General features: G+C 35.6%; 1 protein-coding gene and 1 long non-coding RNA gene across 4 annotated transcripts in view; one reads left to right on the top strand and one right to left on the bottom strand.

Annotated features, from left to right (window-relative positions):
- Nucleotides 1-13312, top strand: part of magixa (MAGI family member, X-linked a) — a 57327-nt gene extending 44015 nt beyond the window's left edge. Inside the window, exons 13-18 of one of the 2 annotated variants that reach the window (XM_048209488.1) lie at nucleotides 640-840; nucleotides 1532-1605; nucleotides 1823-1966; nucleotides 2149-2287; nucleotides 2739-2826; nucleotides 5567-5750. In XM_048209488.1, the coding sequence (XP_048065445.1) occupies nucleotides 640-840; nucleotides 1532-1605; nucleotides 1823-1966; nucleotides 2149-2287; nucleotides 2739-2826; nucleotides 5567-5573 (653 nt within the window). In that variant the 3' untranslated portion in view covers nucleotides 5574-5750. Of the gene's footprint in view, nucleotides 1-639; nucleotides 841-1531; nucleotides 1606-1822; nucleotides 1967-2148; nucleotides 2288-2738; nucleotides 2827-5566 lie in introns of both variants that reach the window. The other variant, XM_048209486.1, reaches the window with a different exon arrangement.
- On the bottom strand, nucleotides 13033-16897 carry LOC125279613. 2 transcript variants are annotated; one of them, XR_007187417.1, is made up of 3 exons: nucleotides 16573-16897; nucleotides 14184-14328; nucleotides 13033-13165 (listed from the first exon to the last, which is right to left on the bottom strand). It is a non-coding gene; the product is annotated as an uncharacterized LOC125279613 (long non-coding RNA). The 2 variants fall into 2 exon arrangements; XR_007187418.1 differs by lacking the exon at nucleotides 16573-16897 and adding an exon at nucleotides 16102-16158.
- Nucleotides 16898-23106: the final 6209 nt, after the last annotated feature.

Raw genomic sequence — 23106 nt, 5'->3', positions numbered from 1 at the left:
GCTGTTGCCAAGTCACCTTCATTTATATAGCGCTTTATACAATACAGACTGTTTCAAAGCAGCTTTACAGTGAAAAACAGAAAAGTAATGATTCAATGATGCAAACAACTCAATTCTGCTGTAAAGCAGCTCTGAAAAGACAATAGCATTATTCAGTTGAAATCAGATCAGCATTGATTCAGTTTGGTTCAATAACTGTGTAAAGTTCATCAATTATAGAATGAGTTAAATTCCTCTTTATTGATGTTACTGCTGAAGCTTTAAAGTTTGCATTACTTTGCACAATCTATTCAATAATGAAATTAATCATCATGTGACTTGTCTCTAAGACTGGCACTGAGGTCACTATTTGTGTTATACTTGTGTAGTCTAGAATGTCCCATGATTATGTAAACATGAAAGTTTGAGTGAGGGATTCGTTCATGTTCTGTCAGCTGTGTAATCATCTGTTGATTCAGTGATTCATCATACTGTTCATTTAGAAATGTGCCTCTCCTTGTCCAGTCATATCATCATATTATACAGAACGGGAAAAAAAAAAGATTTAGTGGTCCATTATAAAGTAAAAAGAATTAAATTTTATTTGCGTGGATGAAAGAATGAATATCTCTTTCTTTTCTGTTTCTTTTCTCTCTTTAGCCTCGTCTCTAGTGTCTCACAGGTTTGTGACGGTGCGACGGGGGAGTCCAGCGGCACGCAGTGGTCAGATCCAGCCGGGGGATCAGTTGGAGGCCGTGGAGGGCAGATCAGTGGTCACGCTGCCTCACAGAGACCTCGCACAGATACTGCGCAGAGCTGGAAACACGCTCAGACTCACCATTATACCACGCTCTCACACTAGTAAGCACACTACAAACACATAATGCTTTTAATTTTGCTTGACTGGTGTTCTTTTTTTTTTTTTGTTTATATTTTGTATGTTTTTAAATTGTGGTTTGTTTGTTCATACACTACTGTTCAAAAGTTTGGGGTTGGTAAGATTTTTTTTTTTTTAATGCTTTTAAATGAAGCCTTGAGAAAAGCTTGCAGAAAACACAGTTTTGTGAGAATCACCCTTCAATCTGATAGTTTTTCTTTGCTGGATATAGCAAAAGATGACAAAATAAACGCATTACATACCTTGACAAAGGCTTTTTGCCGTTTCCTTTTTCTAAAATAAACGCATTAAACAAGATAAATGATGTATGCTTAATTTCACGATAACTATTCGATTAATCACGATTAATCGCACAAATGAGTGCGATTAATCGCAATTAAAAAAATTATCTATTGACAGCCCTAATAATAATACTATTTATTATTTAAACAATTTATTCATTAATATCTAATAATTATTAAATAATTTATTTATAAATAAAGTTATTTAATATTTATTTAATACATTTTGTAATTGTAAGTTGGCTAATATTCTTTCTGCTAGACCTTGAGCTGTATTTTCAACAGTTGCCACAAGAGGGTGCTGGAGTATAGACTCTAAATAAGTGGTATTGAAGTGTGTTTAAACTGATGAGTGTGTCTATTTTTCTGTCAGACAATAATCTGCCTGAATACCCTGACTTTGATGCCGAGAGCCGGTTAAGAAAAGGGCACCGAGCCAAGCAAAAGGTGAGGCTACGTACATGCACTCAGAAATGTGTGGTAAATACTTATTTTAAATATCTTAAAAGCTGCATGCATAATAATTATAGCTGAATTAGCATGCTCTTTAAAATAGTTGGAGTATTGCATGTTATCTGCAACTTTCCAAAAGTATTTTTTACCCCACACCCTCTAGTCTAGATCCACATAAACTTGTTGAAAATGTCTCTCTCGCTCTCTGTAGGATTCCCAATTTTATAGCGTTGATCTGGAGAGGGGACCAACAGGGTTTGGTTTTAGTTTGCGAGGTGGAAGCGAGTATAACATGGGTCTGTATGTACTTGGTCTGATGGAGGGCGGACCGGCCTCACGCAGTCAGAAAATTCAGGTTTGTGTTCATAAAATGCTTTTTGAATACGATAACAGTAAATACAAAATTGCATTTAATGCTGTCAGGGATGTTTGAAAGCGTGAGTCATGTTGCTAAGATTATGCTGAGGCATGCTGGGTTTAGGTGCTGTTGTTGACATAACGCTGAGTCACAGAGGGTTTTGCTGACTCGTGTTGCAGGTGAGTGATCAGCTGGTGGAGATCAATGGAGACAGCACAGCCGGGATGACACACAGCCAGGCCGTGGAGCAGATCCGAAAGGGAGGAGCATGGATACACCTTGTACTGAAGAAAGGCAACGGATATGTGCCGGATTATGGTGAGGGGAGACTGGGGTAGGAATAGAGGGTTCGAATAATTTAGCTTATGATCAGAGTAATGTTCGAAAGATGGCCAATGTGTTTTGCAAATGTTCTGCTTCCCTCTGATAGTTAAGAGGTTTACATCTGTAGATCAGGTTCTTCTCGTCAAGACCATGGGTGGATGAGAGGATATTTGGAGCTTGTGTGTTGAAATGTTACATCTGTCCTTGTAAACTTGGTGGAAAAAACAAGGTGATAGACATTCAGGGCTTTACCAAAAACATTCAGTATATATGTCCCAGATGCTCGTCCTCTAGTACCGCCCATGGTCAGGACTGAAGCTTCTTTGCTTTCCTGCACTTTTTGCAACTCTGCATTGGATTTTTCCTCTTTATTTACTTATTTTTCTTGCTCTCTTTCACCACTCCATACTTTTGCTCTCTTTCTCTCTCTTGAACTCTCCTCCAGTGGAGCTTTCCAGCTTATCTCTTTGTATGACTAACTCCAAGCAGGGCGAGCCTTGCTTCTATGTCATCGGCCGAACAGAAAACATGCGGTTGGTAACCGTTCCTGTTGGTTGTCTTTTTGTCTTTTTTTTATGTTCACTTTGTCATCTCGCAGTTCTCATATTGCCTTCTACATTTCTACATTCTTCTAGCTTTTTCTGTTTCCTATAGCTAGGGGGGGTCATGTTATGTTATATTATATATACACTGCGTTCCAAATTATTATGCAAGTGACATATCAGTAAGATTTCAGTACAATAAACATTCAGATTTTAGTTTTTCTAAGAAAATGTTTGTTTGTTTATTTATCCATGTCTTTTTAGATAACTGGTATCAATCTCAGACAAAATAATTTGCCACGTCTACTTAGGTAAATGAAAACCCTACTTAGAGGTTGTTCCACATTATTAAGCAAGTCACAGTTCTCATGCAATATGGAGAGGAAGAAAGATCTTTCTGAAGATGAAAAGCATGAAATGGTGCAATGTTGTGCAAAAGGCATGAAAACAACTAATATTGTGTGAAAACTGAATGGAGATTATCAAATTACCGTAAGATTTGTTAGTGATTTAGAGCACAGCAGAACTCGGTCAGATAAAGGATTATTAATGAAAGTTCCTGTCAAAAAAATGAATTGCATTAAAAGGGCAGCTATAATAAAACAAATGTTGAGCAGCAAACAGGTATTTGAAGCTGCTGGTGTCTCTGGAGTCTCAAGAAGCTCTCCATGCAGGCTGGCAGTTGTGCGTAAAGATGCATTTTAGCCACCCCTAATCAAACCTCATAGAGAAACATTTACAGTGGGTCTAGAAATACATTTTCAAACAGTTTTATTGCTGTGGTGTTTTTTGCAGCATGAGGTAGCGCATAGTGCATTGCATTTCAGAAGGTACTATCCTCCTTTTTATACCATAGCTGAAAATGGCCAGTTATGAACTCCACATATTTTGCAAAAGTAATTTAAATACCCTCCATCTCACTTCCCAATAATCCAGCACAAATCATCACCCGCCAGCTCCTTGCTGACGTCGCAGTCTTGTTGGAACGTGGTGGCCATTCACCAACCATCCAGAAATCCATCCATTTAGACCATCCATTGTAGTACGGCATTAGTCAGTAAATAAAACTATTTAAAAATGAGTCTTCATGTATTTCTAAACCCACTGTAAATGTTTCTCTTTGTGAGCTTTGGTTAGTGGTGTCTAAAATGCATCTTTACGCACAACTGCCAGCCTGCATGGAGAGCTTCTTGAGACTCCAGAGACACTGGCAGCTTCAAATACCTGTTTGCTGCTCAACACTGGCTTTTTTATAGCTGCCCTTTTAATGCAATTATGTTTTTGACAGGAACTTTCCTCAATAAGCCTTTATCTGACCGAGTTCTGCTGTTCTCTAAATCACTCACAGATCTTATGATAATTCGATAATCTCCATTCAGTTTCACACAATATTAGTTGTTTTCAGGCCTTTTGCACAACATTGCACCATTTCATGCTTTTCATCTTCAGAAAGATCTTTCTTCCTCTCCATATTGCATGAGAACTGTGACTTGCTTAATAATGTGGAACAACCTCTAAGTAGGGTTTCCATTGACCTGGCAAATTATTTTATCTGAGATTGATACCAGTTATCTAAAAAGACATGGATAAATAAACAAACAAACATTTTCTTAGAAAAACTAAAATCTGAATGTTTATTATACTGAAATCTTACTGATATGTCACTTGCATAATAATTTGGAACGCATATATATATATATATATATATATATATATATATATATATATATATATACAGAAATGTATATTATTATTATATATTTAACTATATATATATATATATATATATATATATCTTTATTATCATGGGCACATTAAGTTTTTTTTTTGTTTTGGAAGAAGTCTCTTATTCTTACCAAGGCTGCATTTATTTTATACAGTGAACATAGTAATATTGTGAAATATTACAATTATACAATAATGGTTTTCTATTTTGATATATTTTGTAATTTATTCCTATGATGGCAAAGATTTTTGTGGAATAATATTTAATTTAATAATTAATATTTGAGGAAACCATTATACATGTCTTTATTGACATTTTTGATAAATTTAATGCTTCCTTGCTGAAAAAGAGTATTTTATTTTATTTTTTTATTTACTGACCCCAAACTTACAAGTGTTTAGAACAATAATAATAATAATTATTATTATTATTATTGGAAATGGATTCAAAATTCACCTAACAGCAAATTTTGAGTGAATTATTCTCTTAACTAAATTTGCTGTTATTCTTTTCAGTTTGAATGGGCATTACGCTTTTGCTGTAACTGCTGCCCATTTTCCCTTTAAACTGTGGCCTTAGATAAAGAACTATAAATGCATTGCAAAGATACCGAAGGTCATCCATACTGTATATTGATTTGACATACCCATAAAGAATGGGGACTGGCGGCAATCCATGCCATAATAATCTATTTTTTAATAATCAGTTATTCAAAATGCTGATGCCCATGTTTCACTGACATAATGTAATTCATTCAAGCATTCAGAAAGGCAGAAAACATTTCTCACCCCCCAACTCCATCACATCCCTTTACTCAAGCTGAGATTGCAGGGAATTACCCCTTACTGATCTCAGAACAATCATTGGTGCATCACGTGGTTGTGCTCTTTCATCCACCCACTCTTCCATCATCGAACTGTATCTGACACCTCCTTTTGTAGTTTTACATGAAGATGGGCTGATAGCATTTTATCATTTAACTCTCTCTCTCCTTCTCTATCTCAGACCGTGAATCTGGAGTTGTTTCCCCCTCCTCCCTCTTCTCCGAGGAGCCACGTGTGGCTGCAGTAGATCGCTCTCCTCCGAGGAGCAGCAGATTGTTGGATGACAGTGGACGAGAGAGGAGAGAGAGGAGGGGGAAGGGAAGGAGGGAATCGGAGGGAAGGAGCAGAGGAAGAGGAGCGGAGGAGGGCAAGCGGGGCCAGGCAGAGGATGTTAGCACCGCTGGTAGCTCCCAGTCGGCAGGAAGAAGAAGAGAGCAACAGATGCGTTCGCGGAGTTTACCTGGCACGTTGAGGGGCCAAGAGAGGCCGCGGAGAGAAGAGGTGGAGGACGGCACACGGGAGGAAAGGAAGGGAGAGGGGGAACGACGAAGGGGAAGGCAGAAAAGCAAGAGCATGGGCGAGAGAAGACGAAAAGTGAAGGATGTTAGTTCAGAAAGAGAAAACGATCTCCCAGAGAGGGAGAAAGAGAGTGTCGGAAGAGAAAAGAGGGATAACAACGGAACCAGCACAACGGAGTTCACACAGCGCGCACCTTTCTCCTTCCTCATGCCTTTGGACAATGACGATGATGGGTCAGGTGCAGAATCGGCTCACAGCTTCTCTGAAGTCAGCGTGTCTGCAGCCAGCATCGCATTCTCGACTCAGTGGCCTCTGGATCCTCCCCGCCCTCTACAGGCCCCTGGATCTTCGACAGCACCTCCGGGACCCTGGCTAGTCCCCAGCCCTCACAAACTCTCTCAGGTTTTAGAGGGGAAAAGGCTGAGCCAGAATAAGGGAGGACTGTGGTCCTAATGCTAATTCCCTTAAAAGGATAGTTCACCTAAAAACTCGCACTCATGTCGTTTCAATCCTGTATGATTTTCTTTCTTCGGGGAGAAATTTAGAAGAGTTGTACTGGCTGCTCTTTTCTACATGAATGAATAGAAACTGAAGCTTTTAAACTTCAAAAAAAGATGCAATACCACCAAAAAAAATGTTTTTATATGACTTGTGTACTATATTCCAAGTCTGCTGAAGTCATAGGCTCTGTCCCAAATGGGACCCTAAAGCCGCGTTCACACCAAGGATGAAAAATCTAACGATATCTATAAAGTTTTATTAATCATTCTAATTCTGTGAGAATAGTGGAGTCCACACCACAACTATAACGATAATGAAGCGGGAAGAATATCATTGGAATCACTTTCAGAATGTTTTTTTTTTTTTGAGCTGATGAACAATAAAAAACATTGGCAGCCAACCAGAATCCATTGTGCTTTAAAGAGCTCAAAACACGACTTAAGTGAAACGCGTGATTTAATAAACAGAACGTCATCATCTGTTGGTGTGGATGCCAAATATAGTTATTGTTATAGTTATCTTTATAGTTATCGTTCTTGCTGTGAATGTGCCTTAAGCCTTCGCTGTCTTCCTCCAAGTACACAGTTTTGTGACGTGATGCCACTTTGACTGTCGGGTCGAAGACTGCTGTGGAGCTAGTACGGCCCGATTCGATTTTTGTGAATCGAATCAACTGATTCATTGAAAAAATCTGACTCCTAAGAACAGTTTGTTAATGAATCAGACATTGCTGCTTCTCTCATTAAGAGAGCTAGGGCAGATTTCAGTAAATAGAGATGCAGTCCCTTTTATCTTTGTTCAGTGAATTTTTGCAGGCAAAATCCAGTCATTTCAATAGGAATCCACGTGATCAGGAATTTCACAAAAAGGCCAAAAGATTTCCCCACACAGGTTTTGCATTTGGTTCAGTTGGTCATGCAGACAAGGTTGACCAGCAGAAAGCTGCTTGGTTTAAAAGTGACTTCTGTGTGAGTGGTGTTTCATTCATCACTACACTGTTGACAGTAGACAATGAATCTATTTTGCCTGCAAAATTTCACTAATGTGACCGCAGCTGAGATATTGGTTGTTTTTCACACAAAGATATTACATAAGGGCTTTTCACACTTGAAATAGTTAACCCTGGGTCATTCTAAACCGCAGGTAAACAGAATCCTGGGTTATCTTTATTCACATTCCACACTGCTCACAATATACCCGGGGTTAACAGTTAATCCTGGGTATTAATAAGCTGCTGTTTCACATTGCACATTTCTAAACCCGGGGTTAAAGTCCTTATTTGAATATTCGCAGTATCAGTGTTACTGACTGGACAAACGCAGCACGTGACCTAATTACATAAAGGCTTCTAGCATTGCGCGTCGTCTGATAACACATTGCTGACTGTAATATCAAGTTTTTCTGAGTGAACTTTTCGAACTATAAAGGTAAGAATGAAACGGTCTCTTCTTCACTCCAATTGTTGTTTTTTTTCCATCGCGGTTTGACATTTTTCCTATCAAACACAGAAACGACTGCGGTGTTTCCGTGTCTGCCTAAAGCGCGTGAACATAAGGCACGCGATTGTTTGTCGGTTGCTAAGCATCTAGTTGTAACCATAGACATCATATGATGTCTATGGTTGTAACCTTCTAACCAGTGTTGCCAAGTCCGCGATTTTCCCGCGGAATTGGGCTACTTTTACACTGTTGCCGCGGGTTGTTTTTAATATCTGTGGGTTGAAGCGACCCCAAATAACATGATATTTAGCTCCTGGGATGCGCATTTTACCAGGGAATCCCGCCAAAAACGCGGATTTTACCCCCCAGAACGCGATTTTTTTTACCGTGGGTAAAAAAGGGGGGCGGGTCTTTGCGAATGGTCAAATGGGCGGGTCTTGTTTTGAAAACCTGGCAACCCTGATTTTAACACCGCATCATTTCCCACACTGTACAAGTTTGGCACCGCAAAAGAGCACCTCTAAACCAAGGTTTCATAACCCTGGGTAAAAAGCAGTGCTAACCCCGCATCTAGATTACAAGTGTGAAACGCTCCCTTACCTGGGGTTAAAAACGGTGTTTGGAACGACGATAACCCGGGGTTAAGCGCAATGTGAAAAGCCCTATATTGACTTTATTAACATATTGACCGAATACAGTTCTCAAGCTACTTTTATGATACTTTCATGGTGCTTTTGCATCTTTTTTGAAGCTTGTCTTCAAAATTTCTCCTTTTGTATTTCATCGAAGAAATACAGTCATACACAACATGAGTGTTAGTAAATGCTGACAGATTTTTTACTTGGTTTTGGGGGTGGGGCGGGGGTAAACTATCCCTTTAAATCTCTCTTCTCTTCTCTTTTCTCTCTCTCTCTCTCTCTCTCTCTCTCTCTCACACACACTCATACAGCCTCTCCAGCTCCGTCTTTATATCTGTGGTTTTCAGTACACCACCATCCTATCAGTTCCTCTTCCGTCTCAAATCCATATATAAATGGTCCTGTGTGTGTGTTTTATTGGTATCATCCAGATACCGCAGAGATCTCCCATCCAGGCCGATCAAGACTTGATTTTATCGCCATCTAGTGGCCAAGGAGAGAAAATGAGCAAATGCTTGCCATTACGTTGTGGCTAGCGTGACAGTAACTGCAAGGTCAGTTAGTATGCGTCTGATTCATGGTGTCCTTCATAGCATGTCTTTTTCATGTCATTTGACATTTTTATTTTGCATATTTTCCATTTATTTTCATAAGAATGCAACAAAAATTCTATTATAAAAAAAAGATGATTTATTTAAAACACGGTTGCTCAGTCGTGCCCCTGAAGAGCTACACTTCTGAAAGTAAACTAGATTGATCTTCAGGACCAGGACTAAGCACCCTCGATTTAAGAGATTTTTATTAGCTGCTTGCTGTTTGTGACTGGACTATAACCCCTCCCCTGCTGTGTGCGCAGTGGTCTTGCTGTTGAAAGAGGGGGGGGAAGGAAGATAACAGAACTAAAGTTTTATTATAAGGCCAGTGAGCCGTATCAAACCTCTCCAGGTGCCTTCTGCTTCTTTAGCCAGTGTTTACCAAAAAAAGAGAAACAAATACAAGTAAAAGAACATAAGACGTAGCATAGTAGAAAGTGTGCAACACAATACTGTTCTGCCTCTTTAACATCTATATCTTTGCAAGACTTGGTTCACGAGTTGGGGAAAATATTCTGCACACGCTCTGCGATACTTCAGCTAAGTGAGTCAAAGTGAAAGAGAGCCATTACAAGTGCCTCATGCGATATTCCTTTATACGAGACATAGAATTCCCTCAAGCTCAAAATCAGGACCCAAAGTTTTGATTTTTTTTTTTTTTTTCCCATTGTGATAATTTTTGCGTTTGTATGCTTTCTGATTCAATTTTTCAGGCCCATTTCATTGCCCTCGACATTTCAGAAAAATTATGAAAACAAGAAAACGAAGGCCTGATCGGTCCTCATCCCCGAGCCCTCCACCAATCAGCATCGAGCATCATGCGGAATCTTCATTTCAGGAGACAAAAAGAAAAAAACAAAAAACAAAAAAAGAAGAAGAAAAAAAGGGCATTTTGATACAGGTCTTCTATGCATTTTGTAAGACTTACTGATCAAAAATTGCGGTAGGAATTTTTCTACCTAAGATATGAGATTCGTAATTTTGTGTACTGTTAAAATACACAGGCAGGTTGGTGAATTGAAACCGATAATTTAAAGGAGATCCGGTGATAATCAGACATGCTGTACCACCAGCTTATGCATTGATCTTTACCTCAGAACTGTCTGAGCAATAAGTGCTATCTCTTTCTGTTCAGTGTCATACCAAGCAAAGCTCATCGAAAAGCTGAGTGATAGAAATATGCACGGTAAAAATCATCTGTGATAAATTAATTGGAATGAAATGCATCCCTATAGACATACATTTGGTATTTTAAAATAATATAGTATTTTATCAAATAGATTTTAATTTATTTAAATATTCTAAAGTTACATATTATAAATCAGACATTAATTTATCACTCGAGATCTTTACTGTGCTGTAACATATCAATAAATGCTTGCATATAGAAGATCACATGCGAGTTCTGTTGCCATACACAGCCTGTAAGCATTTAGCAATTTGCGATTCGGAAAAGTGATACAATGATCTTAAGTGTTAACACTTTAAATCAGGGCTCTTACACGAGTATTACACATACATCTGAGGTGTTATCTGAAGCTCAGAATCCTCAACCAGCCTGGGTATTGATGTTGACTTTGTACCCAATTATCCCATTGGCATCAGCACGTACTGTACAGAAACTGGGATGAGCCTTGTAAATGTTTCGTTTCGGGTTTATTTTTGTGAGGGGGAAGATTTGGATTGTTTTCCAAAACGTTAATAGATACTGTAGCATTTCCCTTACTGTAGCAGATCTTATAAGCAAGCTTATTGTACATAATTATAGACATTGGACATATCTTTTTTTTTCTCTCTCTCTCTCTCTTTTTTTTTTTTTTTTTAAAAATCCCCCAGTGTTTCACATATCAGAAATATACAGCACTGTCGAGATGTGCTACATTTCAAACCGAGGTGCCCATTGGCTTGACGAGAAGCTTGATATTTAAAATGATTCTTCTAATTCAGTCTTGCATGTCTGTAGTGAGTATACTAGTTTTAATAGCACTGGCCCTTACAATTGAAATCAAAAGTCCCAATGGCATGATAATGTATTCCACAGCCCAGGAGGCCAATCGCAATGTTTTATAGAACATCTGTTGTCTGTTTCAAATTATTCAAATTGTGGAATCTGATCTGACAGCTTGATTGCCCCCTAGTGCCCACCATGGTTTTTGCACAGCCCTCTTTTATAGCCCTCTTCATGATGTCTTTAACAACATATTAAAAGCAAGATTTAGAGATACAAAGACCTCAAGTATGTAGTCCACAATGATAACAATTAGCATGCCCACCAAACATTGTCTCGCCCCGTATAGGTTTCCTCGTACCGGAGACAGTTTAGATCCTTAGATGTTCAGTAGTCAGAGATGTAGTCTCAAAAACGAGCCATACTCTGAGCCAACCGATATATGAATAGCCTACAACAATGCAATGTTTTTTATAATAATGTCTGCAAGGTTCCTATCAGTGCAAATGTGCCATTTAAATGCTAATCAATGATGTCATACTCTTTTCCTCTACCGAGAGAAATGCAGAGGGGCAACGTTTGTCCCTCTGAGTTTGACGCTTTTAAAATGTCAAAACACGAACTAAGTGTTTCAGCTTTGAATTTTCAACTTGAATTTGCTATATTGGCCTTGTAAGGAGTCAGCCATTGTACAGAACAAGAACAATTTTATTTGTAAAGAGGAAAGAAAAGGAGATGTTTTTATATCTATATTCTAGAAATATAGGATAAAAGTCAGCAGGGGTGTAAAGTACTTGAGCGATTGTACTTCATTGTTATGCCTAAGTATTATTTAAAAACTGAATATTTATACTTTTGCAAAATCACATTTCTGTGAGGGGGAAAAAAAGTCATACTTTTTATTGCTTCTTACAATTTAATTGAGATCTTAAGTGCATATTACACTGGCCATTATGATGAAATACGTTAAAAGGTTTAAATGTTTTCCAATTATGGTCATTTGTCCTTGTGAAGAGACACAAATCTTCATCTTTTGACCTAAAACAATGCATTTTTTTTGTTATATATATATATATGCATTGTTGAAGACTAATGGGAAAACACAGTTCAGTCTGATCAGTCTATAAATCAGTCTTTTCGATACTTGAAATAAAGCTGAATAAAAATGAGAAATGTTGTCTTGGTAACTATTAGAAATATAAAAAAAAACTAGTAAATGGCAAAAGCACATAACAAAATTTCAAATACTAAACAAAATGAAATCCAAAATACTAATCAGTACTAAATAACACTGATATAAACAACTATACTTGTGTGTCAAACAACATCTTCAGCTTCTGCTTAATTTAACGTTTAACAATTTCAGACTTTTTTAAAAGAAGTTGTGTGTCATATTTCCAGAACATTGAAAATATGACTAAATGGGTTGCTCTGCACAGCTTGGGTTGTTTTGAAATGTTTCTCTTAAAAAAGCTTAAATGAGAAAATGTCCATTGTCTCTTGATTTGATTTCTAAAGCTAAGAAGTTGTTTACTTTTAAATGCCAAGTAGAACTTTTGTACTTTCACTCAGATGCGTTTTTGGCTAGATACTGTAAATCTTTGGCACCGTACTCATACTTCAGTATAATTTCTCAGTGCTTTTTACACCCCTTTGTGCCAGACAGCTCAACCCATGATAATGAAAGCAGAGGACATTCTGTTGTATAAAGGAAGTAACCACTGCACCAGTAGAGACCTCGCTGAGGCAGCCGCCCAGTCTGAATTCTTGACGTGATCTTTTTCTCCATTGGTGCTGATCCTCCAACTGGCTGGCTGCGGTGGCTATTTCGCTTTCCCTCATTCAGTGCATATGGAGGTCACCACTCACAAGCCAGCGGAAAGCAGTTAAAACAATTTCAAGTCTTCGGATGGGGCCAAAAATTGTGTAAAGGTTCTACTTCCTTTAGCATAAGTGTCCTCTCCTTCATTTTGACTTAGTGTAGAAAGGACTCTAAAGTATAGAAAATGAGGAAGCAGGCAGCAGTGTGTTGCAGATTTTTACCTGCCGGGTCTGAAGCGAGACCTCGAGTAGCCGTTATTTCAGTGGCGCCCTCTACAGGGAAGATGCTGAGTGTGTAAATAGCAGTCCGTGAGGGGACACCTTGAACACAGATGTACAGGTTTTTAATTGTTGCTCTTGATATGTATGAAGATACTGTATTGTTTTTGAATGCATCAACAGGGAGTTTTGAATTATGAATAATGACATGCAGTTAAAGAAATAAACTGAATAAAACTAAATAAAAGATGTTGTGTTCACTCATTTCCACTTGCTCTATAGCTTGGTTCCAAAACAAAGTGAGCTACATATAGACCACAGTTGATTTCAGTTGGGTTTGGTGTGTTAGCATGTTGCTAAGCTCTTAAATCTAAAAATACAGATTCGATTTTTTTTTTTTTTCACTGAGCTAATTGCAATGCATTCTGAAAAATTCCAAAAATCTTATTTTATAGGAAGCTCACTAGGTTTTAAAACCAAGCAGATGAGTTCTAAAGCGCAAGTCTTATATATTTTATATCTTTTACTATCATTATTGTTAATAATGGTAATATAAATTTAATGCCATGTTCCCAGTAATTATCTTTAGATTCTCAGCAGTGATCCAACACATCGGACTAATCTAATTTTCTTTTAAATTGCTATGGAAAGTACCTATCTCTGAAAAGAAACCTGTCAAGAAGCTTTTTGTTGGAGATTGCTAGCATAAACTATGCTAATCATCTAGGACAGGGTATCCGCGAAGCATTAAAAAGCATTAAAAGTCATTAAATGGATTTTGCAAAAATTAAGGCCTTAAATGGCATTAAAAAGCATTAAATTTTATTCCTACAGGCATTAAATTTTTTTAGATAGTTTTGAAGAAAAATAATGCTACCAGTTTATATTGAATATAGCCTTCATAATTAATAACTTTGATTTGCTGTCGTAAAATATGTACATTGGTGTGATACACACGGAACCAGTTTGGTAATTGCCTCTGGCCGGTGCCAAATTGTTGTAATGCCGTTTTGGACAGCGGCGGGCTGGGACCTGCGGAAGGCTGCATCAGTGTTGCCAACTTAGCGACTTTTCAGACCCCTTTTGCGACTTTTGTGTTGTGACGAATATACTTGTTAACCTGATCTAGCTTCCGAGACCCTCCTCTACTGCCGCATGAGCGCAAGATCTTGCTTTCTTGCCGCTGCCGCAGGCGCACTTCTCTCTGCGTCTGCTGTTCAGTGAGTGGCTGAGAGGAGCAGCGCATTCAGTTGAGGCTGTGCGCTCTGTCAGAGAACAAATAAAATAGATAAGTGATCATTTATGTGTACATATATAACGTTAGCCAAAATCATAGCAACTGTCTGTATCTTATGTGTATTGTGATTTTGTCAGACAATGTCTCGATTATAAATCAGGATTTTAGCGCTGGTTTAACATGTCAGGGCTCGACACTAACGCTTCTCAGTTAGTCCGGGATAAGTGTATTTTTTGAAGGGGCAAGTGAAAGAGAATTTTACTTGCCCGGATTAAAATGTCAATCTAAAAAAAAAAAAAAAAAAAAAACGCAAGAATGATTTTATTACATTTAGTGTAAGTGCCAATCGATAGTGGATGATAATAGGCTGTATAATGTACTGATGATAACAAGGTTGCACTGTTGAGGCTCGCGCACCATCTCGAGGAGAAATGGAAACATGAGCGAAGCACACACAAAAAGAATCTCAGTTAAACATACTGCGGTAAAAATTCAAAATGTGGAATTTTTATAACTTGATACAGTAAAGCAATATCACACGACCAAGAATGCTGTTTTCCTAAATAGGCTACCATCACGATTAAAAACGTGACACTGATTTCATACAACAGTTCAGTTAACAAATAGTTAATAAGTCACTTACATTTTAGAAGGAACATTGACTGTTTTTGTTCTATTTTAGCAGCGAAAATACTTTAAAACAAAGATCACAGCAGAACCATAGTGTAGCAACACTCAGCCCCTATGTGCATACTATCCACCCTAAATAGTATTGAATATTAATAATGTTACATACTATTTAGGATGGATAGAATGTTCATTGACATGCAGGCTCAGCCTTGTTTTCGTTACTGAATGATTCAGCAATTTGAAGCATTTTGAGTCAAAGATTTAATGACCCATTCATAAACAACTGTCTCATTCTTTAATGAATCAGCCATCGGAATGAATCGTTTAAATGAATGACTCATTTATTAAGACGGTTACTTGATGCCACCTACTGGTGGTTTAGTTTAATTTTTAAAAGTATAATTTCCCCCCCAACATTTCTTACAATCCCATAACATTATTTAATGCAGTTGTTTTGTTTGTTTGTTTGTTTGTTTGTTTGATTTTTTTTTTTTTTTTTTTTTTTTTTTTTTTTGTAAATTTGTAAATGATTTGATTTGATTGGTAACAGCCATTAGTGTCTTATTCTAATTAAATTTATTGATCGGATTTAAGAATTTAAAATGAAAGATAAATCATACATTTTACATGATTTATTTACAAATTGAGAATTTGGCTGTATGTGAGCACAAAGGGTAGCAGCAGAGAAGCAAACAAATGATGCCGCATGACGTCATCTATCGACATTTAGCGACGTGTGTGTGTATATATATATATATATATATATATATATATATATATATATATATATATATATATATATATATATATATATATTAGGGGTGTAACGGTTCACAAAATTCACGGTTCGGTTCGATACGATACACTGGTGTCACGGTTCGGTTCGGTACGGTTCGGTACGTTTTATCACAACTATGCAGTGTTTTCAGCCACATAACGTTCTTTAATGTTCATTCTTTTAAGATTTCAGACATTTATATACGCATAAGCACCATTAAAACAATATATTTAGAGTTTATAAAATGCACACTGATGTCAGACATCAGTGGAAGGAGCAATAACAATCCATTCATATACAATTTGCCGATATTTATTCATATCAGACACACATAATGGGCCTAAGTAACTATAAAGTTTACTCTATTATTCTTCCAGTTCACCAGCCACTTACTTGCATATATTTCGGGAGAAAATGATGAATTCACCTGCTGTAAATCCGACTGACAGGACTGTGAACTGCAGCGCAAACTAAGATGGCGGCGCCTATCTCGCGTTATAGATCAAGATAAAGATCATTTATAAAGGCTTTTAAACGACAAAACACACTCACTTACACATATTTGAGGATCTTAATATCAGATAGTTGATAACATGGTAAGCAAGTTTGTGAATATTTTAAATAAACAAGGAAAAACAAAATAATAGCGATCCATCTGTCATACAGTGTTATTGTTGCTGCGCTCAGCGCTAGTGACACGCAAGACGCGTCCCTATGGAAACATTAAAGGCAAACGTTCTAAAATAATGGTTGCATTAAAAAAAACTCACTCTGGGGGGAGATTAGAATATTTTAAACTCACGCTCGAAAGAGATAAAACAAAAACAGCTCCTTATAAAAAAATGAAAATGTTATATAGCTTACAGGGAATCCAAAGTGCACCCAAACACCAGACCTGTTGGTTATTTGGACGATCTTCTATTTCTGGTCTGTTAAACCTTTACAGTCTATGTGTTAAACACATTAGCCATTTTGCAAAGAGCCTTCAGCGCGTACTGAGTGAGCGAGCGCCTGCCTGAGTAGCCACATGTAAATCAGACGCTAGACGCCCCAGACGCGTTCGGTTTGAACGCAGCATAACATAAACGTATAAGTTGGTGTTTTTTTTTTTCTTCCGGGGTGTCAGGGGCGTCGCCTGTTACGTTGTTTGGGTTATTGGGCTACCTTGTTGAACGCATAACATTATATTTCACAAACTTTTTTTATTTTCCAAATGTAATTAATTAGTCCAACGAACCGTTCGGTACATAATAAGTACCGCGTACCGATTCGAAAGCCTCGTACCGAACGGTTCGATACGAATACGCGTATCGTTACACCCCTAATATATATATATATATATATATATATATATATATATATATATATATATATATATATATATATATATATATATATATATATATATATGGCATTAAAAAGGCATTAAATTAGATTTGATGAAACCTGCAGAAACCCTGTAGGAAGCGGGTCCTCGGAATTTCAAGGCTTTGCATTTCAACAGGCGAGTATTTGCACACATCACTGTGTCACTTGGGAATAGACTCCTACACATACAACATCCAGCATTCTAAATATTCACTATCTACTGCAGAGGAAAATATCAAACTGATCTCTCAATCTCAAGCTGCCTCACTGTTTATGTAGTTGGCTACATTCTAAGGGGCCGTTCACACACAATGTTTTTTTTGTTTTGTTTTTTTTAATGTGAGACATAAGCAGTGGAATGGAAAAAAAAAAAAAGTTATAGAGGGTTTTTTTTTTTATGTAACATTTTAACTTGAGTGCCACTTTTTAGAAAGCTGCCATGCATGAAATGTGAGCACAACAATCAAAGACATCCATCTATCGCATGTTCACACAGGAAAAAAAAAAGTAAAAGCATTGCAGTGAAATGCAAAAAAAGGGATCTGTGTAAATTCATTTTCTAAATTCATTTTTTTAACATTTAAAAATGCTAGATTCAGGGCAGTGTAATGAAAAAAACATATGGTCTAGAAGCATTTCTTAACAGTTGAATTTCTTTTAGCACCATATTATGCTCGAGACTCTGCAAAAGATGTAAGATACACATGCAAAGGTGAAACCCATCTGTTTATCTCAAGTTTACTTAAAAACAATGGAAAAGCAGCAAAGGGGAATGCAAAAAAGTACAGCCCAGAAGGATTTTTTTTACAATATACATTTCATGTAAATGTGTTTAAAGTGTTTAAAGCTGCAGTCTGTAATTTTTGCCTCTTTGTCGCCATCTCTGTTTGAAAACTGCAATTGCAGTTATTTCTGGAATTATCATCTTTACATGGGTTGTGCATCGGCATGGCTCCTCAGCATGGATAAATCTAATGTTTGCTATCTTAGAAGTATAACCAAAATAAGAATTGTCACTGGAAAATGTCATCTGAACAAGTAACATGTCTGCCACTGTTGTTCTGACCAACTGTGGAAAAAAAAGCATTACAATAAATCGTGCTGCCAATAAATCTAACGATCCCTTAGCTCGGATCACGTCAAACCATGCAAATTTTTATTATTGTTATACTTTGTTCTCAAATTGTTAATGTTAACAACATCAGCATTGTGTGACTGTGTATTAGCATTACCTGTAGATTTCAATTTCTGTAGCCACTCCGCAGTCTGAAATCTTTTGCTTTTAACTACGGGTGAATCTCCAGTTTTCACTGATGCAATATACAGTTTTCATTTGGACCTTTCTGGATTACAATCTGCCATCAATAATGAGTTTAATTATTCCAGATGCTATGAGAAAAGGCTGTATAAATGATCCGCCACCTGCAGCGTCCTCACATGCCATGTAGTCTACTAGCTGGGACTCCTTCTTCATGTAAACCGATGTGAAGTAATGAAGCAAAGACAAACGGTGGCATGATCGAATTTCCAATGGAAACCCACCAGTACCACCTGAATTATAAAACATTATTACAAGCTTACCATTGTGAATTGGGCTAAGGTAGTTTTGAACACTGGCTGGTTATGTAATTGCTCAAACTGATTTTTTTTTTTTTTTTTTTTTTAAACCAAAAAAAGTTACGGACAGCAGCTTTAAAAACACAAGATTTAGGACAGTGGAATAAGAGTTGAAAGAGCTGTTTTTAGAAGTGTCATGTGCAAAATGCTGCAAAAAGATAAAAGCACAACAGTCAAACATGTCCATCTACCATGTTTACATCGAAAATCTATGTAAAAGCAGCACAGTGGAATGCAAAAACGTGTTCTGTGTGAACGACCCCAAAATTGCATCGCATCGTAACAGAAATGAAACTATGATTTCTGTTATGATGCTCACAAACACCAACTTTTAAGTCACAAATAGTGCTACTTGCATAAAGAGCACAGCTCTCAACTAGCCCACAGTTTAGCACATGTTGCTAAGCTAACAACATATAAGCACAAAAACTTTTCAATTCACATTTATTTGTATAGCGCTATTGTATAACATATCGTTCCAAAGCAGCTTTACAGAAAATGCATGTCTACATTACAATTTAGAGTAATTTGTTATCAGAGGTGACTGTGTCCAAATAATCTCCATATGTCAAAAATGTACAATTCTAAGATAATACAAATCATGCAGTTAGGAACATCATGTATTCATTTAACTAGAAACAATGATCTCATTAAAGCAGAGAACAGAAAATTTGGCAGTGGTGCATGTTGATTCATAGTTTGCGTCATCTGAAATCTTCCCCTGGCAAGGGTTGCCATCATCTCTTCACAGGTGTTAGGTCATCTGAAATCTTCCTAAGAGGATGGATCCAAGCTGGAAGTGACGTAATCTCTATGCCCATCATGAGGTATCTTATTTTTACTTGAGCGGAGACAACTTTTTCAAGCATTATTGAACCATTTTATCAATGATTTTAAAGGGGACCTATAATGCCCCTTTTATAAGATGTAATATAAGTCTCTGGTGTCTCCAGAATGTGTCTGTGAAGTTTCAGCTCAAAAAACCCCACAGATCATTTATTATAACTTGTCAAATTTGCCCCGATTTGGGTGTGAGCAGAAACATGCCATTTTTGTGTGTGTCCAACATTTATGGAAGAGGATTAGGACCAAGCAATAATAAAAAAAAATAAAACCATCTCGAGATTAAAGTTGTTAAATTTCGAGAAAAAAGTCGAAATAAAATGTTGAGAATAAACTCGTTAAATTACGAGAAAAAAACTTGTTACATTTCGAGAAAAAAGTCTAGATAAAATGTTGAGAATTAAGTCATTAAATTATGAGAAAAAAGTTACGAGAAAAAATTCGTTAAATTATGAGAAATGTCGTTAAATTTCGAGAAAAAAGTTGAGATAAAATGTTGAGAATAAACTCATTAAATTAAGAGAAAAAATCGTAAAATTTCGAGAAAAAGGTCGATAAAATGTTGAGAATAAACTCGTTAAATTAAGAGGAAAAAAAATCATTAAATTTCGAGAAAAAAGTTGAGATAAAATGTTGAGAATAAACTCGTTAAATTAAGAGAAAAAAAAAGTTAAATTTCGCGAAAAAGGTCGAGATAAAATGTTAAGAATAAACTCGTTAAATGAAGAGAAAAAAAAATCATTCAATTTCGAGAAAAAAGTCGAGATAAAATGTTGAGAATAAAATCATTAAATTAAGAGAAAAAAATCATTAAATTTCGAGAAAAAAGTCGAGATAAAATGTTGAGAATAAACTCGTTAAATTAAGAGAAAAAAACGTAAAATTTCGAGAAAAAGGTCGAGATAAAATGTTGAGAATAAACTCGTTAAATTAAGAGAAAAAAAAACGTTAAATTTCGAGAAAAAGGTCGAGATAAAATGTTGAGAATAAACTCATTAAATTAAGAGAAAAAAATCGTTAAATTTCGAGAAAAAGGTCGAGATAAAATGTTGAGAATAAACTCATTAAATTAAGAGAAAAAAATTGTTAAATTTCGAGAAAAACGTCGAGATAAAATGTTGAGAATAAACTCGTTAAATTAAGAGAAAAAAATCGTTAAATTTCGAGAAAAACGTCGAGATAAAATGTTGAGAATAAACTCATTAAATTAAGAGAAAAAAATCATTAAATTTCGAGAAAAAGGTCGAGATAAAATGTTGAGAATAAACTCGTTAAATTATGAAAAAAAACTCGTTAAATTTCAAGAAAAAAGTTGAGATAAAATGTTGAGAATAAACTCGTTAAATTAAGAGAAAAAAATCGTTAAATTAAGAGAAAAAGGTCGAGATAAAATGTTGAGAATAAACTCGTTAAATTAAGAGAAAAAAATCGCTAAATTTCGAGAAAAATGTCGAGATAAAATGTTGAGAATAAAATCATTAAATTAAGAGGAAAAACGTTAAATTTCGAGAAAAACGTCGAGATAAAATGTTGAGAATAAACTCATTAAATTAAGAGAAAAAAATCATTAAATTTCGAGAAAAAAGTCGAGATAAAATGTTGAGAATAAACTCGTTAAATTAAGAGAAAAAAATCGCTAAATTTCGAGAAAAATGTCGAGAGAAAATGTTGAGAATAAACTCATTAAATTAAGAGGAAAAAAATCGTTAAATTTCGAGAAAAAGGTCGAGATAAAATGTTGAGAATAAACTCATTAAATTAAGAGAAAAAAATCGTTAAATTTCGAGAAAAAGGTCGAGATAAAATGTTGAGAATAAACTCATTAAATTAAGAGAAAAAAAATCGTTAAATTTCGAGAAAAAGGTCGAGATAAAATGTTGAGAATAAACTCATTAAATTAAGAGAAAAAAATCGTTACATTTCGAGAAAAAGGTCGAGATAAAATGTTGAGAATAAACTCATTAAATTAAGAGAAAAAAATCGTTACATTTCGAGAAAAAGGTTGAGATAAAATGTTGAGAATAAACTCGTTAAATTAAGAGAAAAAATCGTTAAATTTCGAGAAAAAGGTCGAGATAAAATGTTGAGAATAAACTCGTTAAATTAAGAGAAAAAATTCGTTAAATTTTGAGAAAAAGGTATGAGATAAAATGTTGAGAATAAACTCGTTAAATGAAGAGAAAAAAATAGTTAAATTTCGAGAAAAAGGTCGAGATAAAATGTTGAGAATAAACTCATTAAATTAAGAGAAAAAAATCGTTACATTTCGAGAAAAAGGTCGAGATAAAATGTTGAGAATAAACTCATTAAATTAAGAGAAAAAAATCGTTAAATTTCGAGAAAAAGGTTGAGATAAAATGTTGAGAATAAACTCGTTAAATTAAGAGAAAAAATCGTTAAATTTCGAGAAAAAGGTCGAGATAAAATGTTGAGAATAAACTCGTTAAATTAAGAGAAAAAATTCGTTAAATTTTGAGAAAAAGGTCGAGATAAAATGTTGAGAATAAACTCGTTAAATGAAGAGAAAAAAATAGTTAAATTTCGAGAAAAACGTCGAGATAAAATGTTGAGAATAAACTCATTAAATTAAGAGAAAAAAATCATTAAATTTCGAGAAAAAGGTCGAGATAAAATGTTGAGAATAAACTCGTTAAATTACGAAAAAAAACTAATTAAATTTCAAGAAAAAAGTCGAGATAAAATGTTGAGAATAAACTCGTTAAATTACGAGAAAAAAAGTCGATAAAATGTTGAGAAGAAAGTCGTTAAATTACGAGAACAAATTCCTTAAATTATGAGAAAAATTTCGTTAAATTATGAGAAAAAAGTCGTAAAATTACGATTATTATTGATTAATTATTAACTTAATTCTCAACATTTTATCTTGACTTTTTTCTCGAAATTTATCGAGTTTTTTCTCGTAATTTAACGAGTTTATTCTCAACACTTTATCTCTACTTTTTTCTCGAAATTTAACGAGTTTTTTCTCGAAATTTAACAACCTTAATCTTGAGATGGTTTTATTTTTTTTTATTATTTCTTGGCCCTAATCCTCTTCCGTAAACATTATACTCTAACTAAAGTAAAAAAAAAAAAGAAAAAAAAAAGTGAAATCATTATCAACCACCCCATTTAAGTAAAATATATTTTTATAATCTGCATTTCTGTTTTCTTTTATCTTGCAGTGCATACTAAAATTTTCTTATCACTGAATGAAAAATGTATTATTTTATGAAATTATCTGCTAATGTCCTAACATGCTAAATGTCTAGGTACCTCAGCTTTTAGAACAAAGCTGCTGTTGATTAATTCACAATATCTAGATTAAAGTTTCAGTACTTCACACTTATGAACATTACTCAATGTAATGGACCCCCCCCCCCCCTCCCCTCCACACACACACACTAGCATTAATCAAAATACATTTCGAACTATGATTATTACACTTTTTATATTTTATAGCAGCAAGCAGGCCTGTGGGAATAACAGTAAGGCTCCTCTCACCCTCTCTCTCTCTATTCTAATTGCTCTCACTAATTATACACTATTTGCCCTACACCATGTTAACTC

This window comes from Megalobrama amblycephala, linkage group LG12, assembly GCF_018812025.1.
Source record: "Megalobrama amblycephala isolate DHTTF-2021 linkage group LG12, ASM1881202v1, whole genome shotgun sequence".
Classification (NCBI taxonomy): domain Eukaryota; kingdom Metazoa; phylum Chordata; class Actinopteri; order Cypriniformes; family Xenocyprididae; genus Megalobrama; species Megalobrama amblycephala.
The sequence above is the reverse complement of the archived record's forward strand: the minus strand, read 5'-3'. Positions and strand labels throughout refer to the sequence as shown.